This window comes from Mastomys coucha, unplaced genomic scaffold, assembly GCF_008632895.1.
Source record: "Mastomys coucha isolate ucsf_1 unplaced genomic scaffold, UCSF_Mcou_1 pScaffold22, whole genome shotgun sequence".
In the NCBI taxonomy this organism is placed as follows: Eukaryota; Metazoa; Chordata; class Mammalia; order Rodentia; family Muridae; genus Mastomys; species Mastomys coucha.
The window spans coordinates 144,944,527-144,957,665 of NW_022196905.1; the positions used below are offsets into that span (position 1 = coordinate 144,944,527).

The 13,139-nt window shown below is 43.3% G+C and overlaps 1 protein-coding gene across 8 annotated transcripts in view; it reads left to right on the forward strand.

The window, feature by feature from the left end:
* Fry (FRY microtubule binding protein) overlaps window positions 1-13,139 on the forward strand; it is a 407,497-nt gene that overhangs the window by 333,341 nt on the left and 61,017 nt on the right. For all 8 annotated transcript variants that reach the window (XM_031338824.1, XM_031338826.1, XM_031338825.1 and 5 more), the window contains 7 exons: window positions 2,851-3,001; window positions 3,689-3,792; window positions 4,748-4,933; window positions 5,993-6,191; window positions 8,423-8,544; window positions 10,249-10,436; window positions 11,746-11,840. In XM_031338824.1, the coding sequence (XP_031194684.1) occupies window positions 2,851-3,001; window positions 3,689-3,792; window positions 4,748-4,933; window positions 5,993-6,191; window positions 8,423-8,544; window positions 10,249-10,436; window positions 11,746-11,840 (1,045 nt within the window). The remainder of the gene's footprint in view (window positions 1-2,850; window positions 3,002-3,688; window positions 3,793-4,747; window positions 4,934-5,992; window positions 6,192-8,422; window positions 8,545-10,248; window positions 10,437-11,745; window positions 11,841-13,139) is intronic.

Consider the following 13,139-nt stretch of genomic DNA (forward strand, 5'->3'; position numbering starts at 1 on the left):
GGGGGGGTGGGGACAGATAGCTTCTGTAGATACTATCAGTGTAAATATAAGTTGTCTAGAGTTAAGGAAACCCAAGAAACAAAGGACGCTCCAGTGACCTAAGTCTGTATTGTGGAACTTTCTTAAAGAATTGTTTAAAAAAAAAATTATACAAAATAAATAGCAAAAATATAGACAGTGACTTTAAATAGAATGGTTGCATAAAACAAAAATAAAATACATCTGATGTGAATTTTTAAAAAAGAATTGTTACATTTATTTTTAAGATTTATTTATTTATTTTATGTATATAGATACACTGTCACTATCTTCAAGACACACCAGAAGAGGGCTCTGATTCCATTACAGATGGTTGTGTGCCACCATGTGGTTGCTGGGAATTGAACTCAGAACCTCTGGAAGAGCAGTCAGTGCTCGTAACCACTGAGCCACTTCTCCAGCCCTGAATTGTTATATTTCTGTTTACATTATGGGTACTTTGCCTATGTGTGTGTCTATACCACTGTGTACAGTACCCTTGGAGGCCCGAAGGGTGTCATTCTCCCTAGGACTGAAGTTGCATATGGTTGTGAACTGCCCTGTGGGCGCTGGGAGTCGAAGCTGGATCCTCTGGAAGAGTGGCAGCGGGCTCAATCCGCAGCCTCACATAGCAGCTGGTAACCCTCTGTAATTCCACTTCCCAGGGATCTGATGACTACTTCTGGCTTCTTCAGACAACTGCACACATGTGGTGCAAAGACATACATTCAGGCAGGCATGTAACACACATACAAATAAAAGTAAATATAAATTTAATTCGGTCTTGAAGAGGTTAAACAGTATACAGATAACTGGCCCACAATGTGGCAATGTGGTGGAGCAACACCCACCTCTCTGTGGTGAGGAGATGCACAGAAAAGAAGATGCTGTACCTCCACCAGCCAACTGCTCTGAAGTGTGTCCCTGTGTTCATGGCAGGGTACAGACTTGAACACTGCCCTGCCTTACAGAGATTGGCTTGGTACTGGTTTAAATGCTGCCATCTTCCAGAGGCAAGGCATCCTAGGGATCCCAGTCCCAAAGAATGATAACACCGTATGGTCAGGTCACATCTCAGGGTTTGAGCTAAGCACTCTTATATGTAGAAATATTTAATCTAGGCCTGAGATTTCTACCCCACTTTTGACCATTTAGTTCCCAGATAAAAAACACAGGCAACCTTTATATACAATACAATAACCCTTAAACAGTACAAAAGCTGGCCAGCTGACTCCCTTCTGTGCTATTAGAATCTACTTTACTATACATAACCCCAGTTACTACTTACTGTGCTTCATCTGGGCTGCTCTTAACTCCAATCAGCCCTCCCTCAGGGCCAGTTCTTATGGCTCACTTTACCCATGGTAGCTTCTCCTTCCTCCACCTTCACCACCTTCTCCCTCATGATCCCTCTCGGACCCCCAAGCCTAGAAAACCGAAACCCCACCTGTGTCTCTTCTGCCCAGGCATTGGCTGTTGGCATCTTTATTTACCAATCTGAAATAACTTGGGGACAAGGTGCACATGCAGACTCTCTCATCTCTGGGACAACCCAGTCTTGGGAGCCGGCACTCAGCATTACAATAGATAGCAAAAGAACAAACCTCAACTCCTTTACATCATTTCTTTTGATTTCTCAAAGCAGCTAAAAACAAATAAATAGAACGTGAAGTATTCTCTACTATGCTCTGGTAACAGAGCACTGGTGAAGTTAAAAGAGAGACTAGGATAACATTCCAGTCAGAGGAGCGGTAGAAATGAAGCTCCTAAGGCTAGACCAAGTCTTGTCTAACCATGTGCAGAACAGCAAGGATGTCATCGTGACTGGGGTAGAGGGAACAATGCGGGCATTGGAGGCAGTTAGCCATAAGAGGAGCTCAGTAGCCTTGTAAGGACTCCTAAGGTCATTGTGTAGACCGCAGGCTTCCTTAAGGGAACCTCTGGAGAGTGGACAAGGAAAGATGCACGGCCAATGTTTCCAAAGATGGCTCTCTGTAGAGCACGGGGTATGTGCATAGTAGAAGCAAGATGACAGTAAGGAACCATGGTCATAGAGGAGAGTGGACCAGACACAGAGAACCGTGACAGAGCTCAGACAAGTGGTTGGATAGATGCAAGGGGTGTGTTCTCTCCAAAGGCAGATCTCTCCAAATGTGTTGAAATGTAAGTTTCCTCAGTATACAATGGGTAGGCTGGTAGTAAGTAGCCATGATTAGACTCTTTAGATGGAAAGTACACAAGACAGTGCCTGATGTGGTACCTGTCTGTGTCATACAGGATGGTGCCTGACATGGTACCCATCTGTGTCAATCCCTTGTGTTTTGCAACACTCTTGCTCTATGTTAACACAAAATACAGAATTTGCATTTCCCCGCAATGAGAATCATGATTGAACATTTTTATATATAATTTATTTATTTATTTATTTATTTATTTATTTATTTATTTATTTAATGTATGTGAGTATGCTGTCTCTGTCTTCATGCACACCAGAGAGGGCATCAGATCCCATTACAAATGGTCATGAGCTACCATATGCTTGCTGGGAATTGAACTCAGGACCTCTGGAAAAGCAGCCAATGCTCTTAACCACTGAGCCATCTCTCCAGCCCAATGATTCAACATTTTAAAATGTATTTTTCTTTGCTCTATAATGAAGAACTACAAATCATCAAGTAATAATTACATAATCAACTAATTCTAACCCACTTGATGGTGTGATTCCTGCCTACTGAGCACACATTTGCAACATTCTTCCTAAAAACACCAACTACGGTAAACATGAGTCTTTTCCCTAGAGAGTAAAGCAGCTGTGTCCTTCTCACCCTGCAGATGACCCCATCTCTCCCTACACTGGCTGGCTGTTAAGTATTACAGAGGCCAAGCAGCCACAGCCCTTACCCATGCCGTGCACTGGAGGATGCTGGGCCCCCTTGGTCGACTACCTCCCAGAGACCATCACTCCTCGGGGGCCACTGCACAGGTGAGCAGCATGCATAAGCAGAGGTAGATGGGAGCTTTGTTTTGACCCAACTTCTCTACCAGTGAGATGAGGACTTTCGCCTGATCTCACTAAAGGAGGTCCTTTTTAAGTTTGTGTGACCTTGCTGACCAGATCCTAGAATATTAGCAGTTTAGTGAAATCTCAGCCTGTGACCCTCTGAATTTTTCCTCTCTACAATCGTGAGACTAAGTCAAAGCTGCTTGTTAGACTGCACATAGAAAGCTATGGGCTTCTCCTTGATCTCTCTTTTTTTCTTCAGTTCTTGTTGCTAGAAGATTCACTGTTCTGTAATAAGATTAATGAATGTTTCCTATACCGGGGCTCTGTGCTGTCTGTGGGGAGCTGGAGAGATGGCTCCACAGTTAAGAGCACTGTTGCTCTTTTGGAGGACCTGGGTTCCGTGGCCAGCACCACCTAGCAGCTGACAACCACCTGGAACTCCTGTTCTAGGGGGACCCAGTGCCCTCTTCTGGCCTCCATGGATACTGTATGCATGAGGTTTAGAGAATAAAAATAAATAAATCTTTTAAAGATTCTGTCTCCCCTGAATAAATCCCTTTCTGTCATTTTTCAGTGATCCTCAGTGGCATTGAATTGTGACTTGACCTGTTGGTGTATTTTCATCCTCTGAGGACTTTATGTTCATTTTTCTATTTTGTTGGGCAGGTGTAATATCGCGGTGATTTTTATGACTGAGATGGTGGTGGATCACAGTGTGAGGGAAGACTGGGCTCTTCATCTTCCATTGTTACTTCATGCTGTCTTCTTGGGTAAGACTGGATCTAAGGGGGATTCTAACCAACAGGATGATAAACATGCTTGGGCAGTGCTGGCCAACATCTTTAATCCCACACTCGGGAGGCAGAGGCAGGCGGAGCTCTGTGAGTTCGAGGCCAGCCTGGTCTACAGAGTTCCAGGACAGCCAAGGCCACACAGAGAGACCCTGTTGCATAGACATGTGTTTTGTTGCACGTAGATTACACTCAGTTCTGAAATGAGTCCATTCCTTTCTTCTCTACTCATTTCTGTAATATGTAATGTTCCAGGTGATCAGTCATCATTGCAAAACTGACATTTCTGTAATCTAAACATATTAATGATGCATGTTTAAAGATACCCAAAATATTGTGGGCTTATTTAGGGGTCTTTGGCCGAGGAAAGAGATGGAAGACCATGAAACCTTATCAAAGCAAAGAGAGACATAACAAGGAATGTGGCAGGCTTAGCAGCTAGCTTGAGGTGTTCAAGTGTCAGGAGTGGAGGGGAACCATCTAGAACGGCAGCTGAGTTAGAGAGAGCCTGGTGTGGTGACACACATCTGTGATCCCAGCACTCAGCGGCTGATTGAGGATCTCAAACTCAAAACCAGCCTGCACTTCTAAGCAAGATAGAGCTCACAAAGACATACTTTTATTAAATAAACAAACAACAACAAAACCACTTTAATAGCCGATCTGAGGAAGAGAGTGCATCAGGAAAAAGAGGGCCACATTAAACCCCCAGAGAGGTCGAGAGAAGGCCACCTGTCTACATTTTGTGCCAGCATTTCACTTAAGTCACAAAGTATCTTATTTTTCCTTAAGCCCTGCTTCTTTATGTTGGTAACCCAAAGAATAACAAAGACAACTAGCTGCTTTCTCCCAGCATCCTGGAGTCTCGTTATCCACAGAATCTCAGTGAGCTTTAGAGGCTGTTTATATTAAGAGATAATGCCCTCTGTTCCAGGTTTGGACCATTATCGGCCAGAAGTCTTCGAGCACAGCAAAAAGCTGCTGCTTCACCTCCTCATCGCTCTCTCTTGCAACAGCAACTTTCACACCATTGCCTCTGTACTCCTGCAGACCCGTGAGATGGGGGAAGCAAAGACACTAACCATGCAGCCAGCTTACCAGCCAGAATACCTCTACACCGGTAAGAGGGGAATCGAGAATCCGACGGTGGCATCCCCGGGTGGGGATGAGCGAGTGCTGGAAACTGTGGAGTTCACACTTGCTTCCCTTGTGATGTTATGCTTGACTTTCTGAGTGGTAAAATGACCCTGTTTCATGTAACGTGCCTCCAAAACACCTTTTCATGGTTGAGTATCTTAAAGTGCATTTTTTTGTAAATCTTTTGTCTGCTGCCCCGTGAGTATGTTCCTATTGATGTATTGACACGGAAGGATGAAGTTGTGAAATAAGGTGACTGGACTGCGCCCCCTGCCCCCACCTGAGCAGGACAGGCCAAGCATGCAGGTGTCTCTCTTGTGCCTTCTTATTACCCTGAAGGGGTTTTTGCTTTATGGAGTCTATGTTTTACTGAAATCTGACAGAACACAAATTTTTAAAATAGAGAAAAGGGAGGTGGTTGCATGTATGCATTTTTTAACTACAGTATAACTAGAGATATTCAGTGTTAAATATATAATGAAAAAAGTGTTCTCTTATAGGTCTTTGAGTAGCATGTAATATAGCTCATTAAAATATGCTAGTATGGGTTAAGTTATAGATCAGTGATAAAATATACACTTAACATCATGAGTCCTGGGTCTAATCCCAAGCACCAAATATATATATACACATTGTGTGTTCACATGTACATATGTGCACATACATATTAGATACAAACTTAATCAAGCTCATAACCACATTTACTCAAAAACATTAAATATAACTTACTAACAGCCATTGAATAGTTCTTTTTTTTTTATTTTTTGATTTATTTATTTTATGTATATGAATACACCATTGCTTTCTTCAGACATACCAGAAGAGGGCATTGGATTCCATTACAGATGGTTGTGAGCCACCATGTGGTTGTTGGAAATGGAACTCAGGACCTCCTGAAGAGCAGTCAGTGCTCTTAACCACTGAGCCATCTCTCCAGCACCCTCAAGTGTTCTTTAACGTCACCTTATTCATAGTTACCTTCAAGCCTCTGCAGGCTTGCTGGCACTCTAGCCTTTCTTCCTTTGCCTTCTCCTCCTACTAGGTGGCTTTGACTTCCTGAGAGAGGATCAGTCATCCCCAGTGCCAGACTCTGGTCTGAATTCTAGTTCCACTTCCTCCAGCATCAGTCTGGGGGGCAGCAGTGGGAACCTCCCACAGATGACCCAAGAGGTGGAAGATGTTGACATAGCCACTGAAACAGACGAGAAGGCCAACAAGCTCATCGAGTTTCTGACAACCAGGTAATGGGGTGCAGGGTGGGGATGGGGAGTCAGGCTGCCGCTCCAGGTGGCAGCTGTGTAAAATCACCAGCCCTTTAAACCACACAGCTGGGACATTGATCTTGCTGTTTGGAAGAAGTCCTATTTCCTCCTGATGGATACTGGCCAGAGTCAAGGGCAGAGGCTGGGAGAAGCATTACATAACCCATCAATGGGATGATGGGTCAGCAGGGAGATTTGGCATATAATGATAAGATGATGCAGCAGACGGTAATGCTTCCATCCGCCTCAGATGGTCCTGGACATTCTGAGTTAGCCAAGAACTTTACTCTGAAGACCACGGATATTAACCACAGTCAACCTTGGGAGCTAATGTTGTGTAAAAGCCTGCATACAGGCGATTTGGAGGCATGCTGTCCTTTTAGGCTCACATCTGTCAACACTCAGGGCTGCCACTTAGAGTCTGACAGTACCGCATGGTGGTAGTCACCTCACGTACCTGCATGTATATATGTGTACAATGTATGTACAGTGCCTGTGAAGACCGAAGAGGGCATCGGATCCCCTGGAACTGGAGTTACAGATGGTTGTGAGCCATCGTATAGGTTCTGGGAATTGAACCCCAGTCCTCTGGAAGAGCAGCAAGAGCTTTTCATCACTGAGCCATTGCTCCAGCCCATCCTTACTGTTCAAACACACGTTTAGATAATAGAAGCCATTTTCTGTTGGTCTTTGGAATCTTACACCTTGGTATTGACTCCAGACACCAACATGAACTTTTCTTATCGGCAAACTCGGATATTTTATGTCATTTCCCAAACAAAATATAGCACCTACAGTATGCCAAGCAGCATTCTTTTTTATAGAAGATTTTACATTCATTGATTGATTGATGATTGATCAGTGGGGAAGGTGCCAGCCTTGGTGTGCAGGTGGAGGACAACTACCCAGAATCAGTTCTCTTCTCCCACCATATAGGTCCCAGGGATCGAACTCGGATCCTCAGGCTTGGCAGCACATGCCTTACCTGTTGAGCCCTCTTGCTGGCCTGAAACAAGAGATTTTGAGTGTTGTAAATAAATTTAAAATTATGGCAGTAGGGATGGTGAGATCACTCAGCAAGTAAAGGCACCTGCCCAGAAAGTCTCCCAACACGAGTTCAATCCCTGCCATCCCCATAAAGGTAGAAAGAAAGAGCAGAGTTCAAAAAATTGTATGATGACCTGCTTATGTGCACTGTGGCATGCACACCCACAGATTCACGTCATCATCATGCATGATAATTAATTCTAGCTAATTAAAAAAACATCAAAAGCAAATCCCCACAAACCAGTTATTTTTTAGTAGATACAGAAGTTTTGATATGCTTCTTCTGGTTAATTACTAAAGTTTAAATATACATATGTAAATATATTTTTAATACTATAATATATTACTATATATTATACTACATTAGCCATTATAATGTTATATATTACAATATATTATAAAATGTATAGGAATATAATCAATAAAGTATGTGTGTGTGTGTATATATGTATGTATGTATGTACATATGTATGGCTGGAGTGTGTGTGTATGTATGTATGTATGTACATATGTATGGCTGGAGTGTGTGTGTATGTATGTATGTATGTATATATGTATGGCTGGAGTGTGTGTGTATGTATGTATGTATATATGTATGGCTGGAGTGTGTGTGTATGTATGTATGTATGTACATATGTATGGCTGGAGTGTGTGTGTATGTATGTATGTATGTACATATGTATGGCTGGAGTGTGTGTGTATGTATGTATGTATGTACATATGTATGGCTGGAGTGTGTGTGTATGTATGTATGTATGTACATATGTATGGCTGGAGTGTGTGTGTATGTATGTATGTATGTACATATGTATGGCTGGAGTGTGTGTGTATGTATGTATGTATGTACATATGTATGGCTGGAGAGATGACTCAATGGCTAAAAGCACTGCTGCTCTTCCAGAAGACTCAAGTTCAGTTCTCATCACCAAATCACTCTCTGTAACTCCATTTCCAGGAGGATTGATGCCCTCTTCTGGCCTCTGTGAGCACTGCACTTATGGTACATATATACACAGATACATACACCTAAACATAATTTAAAATAATAATATAATTTTAAACAGAATAAACTTTAAACTTTATCTTGTGAGTTAGAACCTCCTTGTGTGTCTTTTAACACAAAATGGCAGCCATGTGTTTAACATCAGTATGCTTTGTTTTAGGGCATTCGGGCCACTTTGGTGCCACGAAGACATCACACCCAAAAACCAGAACTCCAAGAGTGCTGAGCAGCTTTCTAATTTCCTGCGCCATGTTGTATCTGTATTTAAGGATTCCAGATCAGGTACCTTATCCTGTCTGCCAGCGTTCTCCCATGGAGCTCACTCCATTATGGCAACACATCAAACATTTCCAGACTCCAGCTAACAGCAACAAGAGTTATTCCTTTTTTGTCCATGTTCATGTAACAACCAAACATGTCAAAAGGTCTCTGGGGCTCCACCAAAAAAAAAAAAAAATACTATTTTCATTGGGTCCTCTATTCTTGTCTGTCTCCCTAGAAAGAGGAACAGCAGTCAACCAACTTAGCAACCCCAAACAATCGTGTCTCTGTTTCCTTTTCTTTCCCACCTGGTCAGGGGGTTTTCTGACACCTGAGCACTTGTTTTGGCGAAAACAGTTGTGTAATATTTGCCACCTACCCTGAAGTATCTGACGCTTTGACACCAGGTCTTAGATGTCTTTAGAATTAGTTAGACACATCCTCATCTTTCTCCTACTTAAAAATTTATTTCTAACAATGCCTCTTTACAAAAAGAAGTAAGCCAGGCATGGTGGCTTATCCTATAATCCAGCAGTCTGAGGCAAAAGGACTATTTCAAGTTCAAAGCCAACCTACTACATAGTGAATCCCAGGCCACCCTGAACTGTGGTATGTAAGATCCTTTCTCAACAAAAGGAAGAAAACTATTCTATATATACTTTCATATAAAAAAACAGTCCAGGGACTGAAGAAATGACTCAGTTGGTAAAGTGCACAGTAGCCTGGATGCCCCGGAGGCTGGATGCACTGTCCCCACAGTGTAGGAATGCATCTGCAACCCAGCACTCGGGGAATAGGGCAGGTAGCTCGCCAGAGCTCACTGGGCAGCCAGTCTCACTGAAATGGGTTAATTCTAGGTTCAGTGAGAGGAACTGTCTCCAAAAGAGACATTGTGGAAAAAGAGAGCCACTGAGGAAGAAGACACTTGGCATCAACATGTGGCCTCCAAGTGTGTGCCTATACAACACATGTATCTATCAACCTACAGACACGTATGAAAGAAAAAGAACACTAGAAAGCCGATAGAAGGAGAGTGTTAATAATAATGCATGTGTGCACATGGGTTGTATGCCAGACATTGTGTTGCTTAATTCTTATAACATCCCTGAGAGAAACAGCCTATTACAAGTCAAAGAAAAGGATATGGGCTCTTAGAAAACCAATCCTTCCCAAAGTCACAAGCCTTCTGATTCAGAACCAGGACCATCTTGTCTCAAAGATACTTCCCATGAGTCATACATTTGGTTTTTATCTTGAAATGGCTTAATGTTCTGCTATTTCATTTGTCTGCTTGTTTGTAGATTGTTTTCCTTCATTTAAAGTTTTTTTCTGTCTGGCTGTTTTGCCTGCTTGTGTATATGTGCACCACTTGCATGCAGTGCCTATGGAGGCCAGAAGAGGGCAGATCCCCTAGAACTGGAATTACAAATGGTTTTGAGCTTCCATGTGGGTGCTGGGAACTGAACTCAGGTCCTCTGGAAAGAGCAGCAAATGCTTTTAACTTATGAGCCATCTTTCTAGGGTCTTATTGCTTAAGGCCTGGCACATGATAGGTAAGCCCTCTACTACTGAGCTAGACCCATACCCTGTTTGTTTCTTAGGAAGAGTCAAAATGCGGGCGTGGGGGGATGGGAGACTATTAGCTTGTTCTAACTCCCCTCATCTCGTGACTTGGGTACACCAGTGTGAAGCACCAGGGCTTGCCCTTCGCTCTTCTGGCCACAGGTTTCCATCTGGAGCAACATTTGAGTGAGGTTGCACTGCAGACTGCCCTAGCAAGCTCTTCCAGGCATTACGCGGGCCGGTCTTTCCAGATCTTCCGGGCCCTCAAACAACCCCTGTCAGCGCATGCCCTGTCTGACCTCCTGTCCAGATTGGTGGAAGTGATCGGAGAGCATGGTGATGAGATTCAGGTATGGAAGCGAGTGACCACCACTTAAGTGCCCCCCCCCCCGTGACATAGCTCTCCCCGGGGGGTCCATAGAAGTAGCTTTAACCCTCAGAACCACAATAAAGAAAGAAAGAAAGAAAGAAAGAAAGAAAAAAAGAAAGAAAGAAAGAAAGAAAGAAAGGAAGGAAGGAAGGAAGGAAGGAAGGAAGGAAAGAGAAAAAGAGAAAGAAGGAAGGAGAGAAAGAAAGAAAGAAAGAAAGAAAGAAAGGAAGGAAGGAAGGAAGAAAGGAAGGAAGAGAGAAAGAAGTATTTTAGCAGTTAACCTTTTTTTAGCCAGGTGTGGTGGTGCACACCTTTAATCCCAGCACTTGGAAGGCAGAGGCAGTTGGATCTGACCAAGGTCAGCCTGGTCTACAAAACCTGTTTCAGGACAGCCAGAGCTATACAGAGAAACCCCACCAGGAGGGATAGGGGTGGGGGCAAGGAGAAGCTAATCTTTATTATTTCCAGAAGTCACTCCAGGGGACTGTTTTTATAAATTCAGCAGAAGATCACATTTTATGACAAGAGCCTCCTTTCAGTGTGTGTGTCTGTCTGGTAGCAGGATTGGTGATTTTCTATGGCGGGTGGCAAGGGGTAGGTTTGTATTGGATGGGGTTGTTTGTGTCATTTGGGTCTTTCCACCCTCTGTTGAGGACTCAGTTACACACAGTGTGTCCAGTCAGGGCAGGGATCCCTGCTGTACAATCTCTAAAGTTGATCTGGAGAGAGGATGGGAGAGTCATGCTCGAGACCCTATAAGTGAGGCTCAGAACCTTGGGGGCTGATCAGGTTAGACCCCAGAGTACTGAACGGCTGCGAGGCTGGGCCAGCCCTCTGCACACCCTGTCTCTTTCCCTTCAGGCCATCAGAAGTTCCAGTCAGTTTCACAGAGACACAGATCCCCTGACACCTCACCTTGCTTCTAATCTCTGGCTTCCATACTTTGTCCCTCAGTGGCCCGCCCTTCCCCTCAGCAGGGTGCCACTCACTCTACACACACACACACACACACACACACACACACACACACACAGACCCTACCCTGTTGTATGTTTAATCTCCTTGAGGCTGTCCAATTTGGGGAAATTAATCCTTATAGTTATCGACTACCCCCTATGCTGTGTAATTCCCCAAGCAAGACTTATAATTTGATCTTGGACTTTGTAAATGAATACCACATGATTGCCCAGCTTTCAGAAGTCCCATCTTGGTAGGAAGAGGATTAGCCTTAGGTTAGTTGCTCCTCAGGAAGCTAGCAGCCCCGAATGCTGTCTCTGTATGCTCTACAGGGATATGTGATGGAAGCGCTCCTGACCCTGGAAGCTGCTGTGGATAACTTGTCGGACTGCTTGAAGAACAGCGACCTCTTCACAGTGTTATCTCGGTGAGAATCAGATGACTGGTGTGTGGATATCAAAGTTACTGTGTGGAGAGAGCACAAAGAACAGGTGTAGGCTTTTTGTTTTGTTTTTTTTTTTTAAATCTACTTAGGGCCTAAAAAGTATACTTGATATTTTCTTTCATTAAGAAAAAATAACTTGGGGGCTAGAGAGATGGCTCAGTGGTTAAGAGCACTGACTGTTCTTCCGAAAGTCCTGAGTTCAAATCCCAGCAACTACATGGTGGCTCACCACCATCCGTAATGAGATCTGACGCCCTGGTGTGTCTGAAGTCAGCTACAGTGTACTTAGATATAATAATAAATAAGTCTTTAGGCCAACTGGAGCGAGCAGAGGTCCTGAATTCAAATTCCCAGCAATCACATGATGGCTCACAACCATCTATACAGCTACAGTGTACTCATATACATAAAATAAATAAATAAATCTTTAAAAAAAGAAAGAAAAAACTTTTAGATTTATGTGTACGAATGTGCACCACCTGAGTGAGTGGGAGTTACAGGTTGGTTTGAGCCATGAAGAAGGTGCTGGGAATCAAACCCAGGTCCTCAGCAAGAGCAGTAAGTACTTTTAACCACGAAGCTACCTTTCTAACCCTTTGTTATTTTCTTAAGTTTAAGCAGGTAAAGGGGTTGTTATCACACGCACAAACATATACTCATTATATATGTATCTTAAAACATGGTCCCAACACCTACATGGTAGCTCATAACAATCTTTAGGTCTAGTTCCAGGGCATCTGATGCACACCTGTAGTCTTTGCAGGCCCCAGGAACATATGCAATATACATTCATACATGCAAGCCAAATTCTCATACTCATAAAAATAAAAATAATTTTAAAAAGAAATTTTCTTCTCTGGGCTAGCCTAAAACTCACTATGTAGAGCAGGCTGACTCAGAGATCTCCAAGCCTCTACCTCCTGGGAGGGTAGCGGGGGTGGATGGTAAGGCAAGTGCTACTACACCTGGCCATTTTATTTTGTAGGTTTGTTTTGTTTTGTTCGTTTGTTTGTTTTTGTTTTTTCGAGACAGGGTTTCTCTGACAGGGTTGCCCTGGCTGTCCTGGAACTCACTCTGTAGATCAAGCTGGCCTCGAACTCAAGAGATCCGCCTGCCTCTGCCTCCTGAGTGCTGAGCCTAAAGGCTGCGTTGCGCCACCACTGCCAACATATTTTGTTATCTTTAACTTGAGCAATTCTTCTACATTTAATGTGATCACTAACACTACACTAGTCAATCTATATGAACCAGTATCTCTAACTCTATAAAAGTTTAATAGAT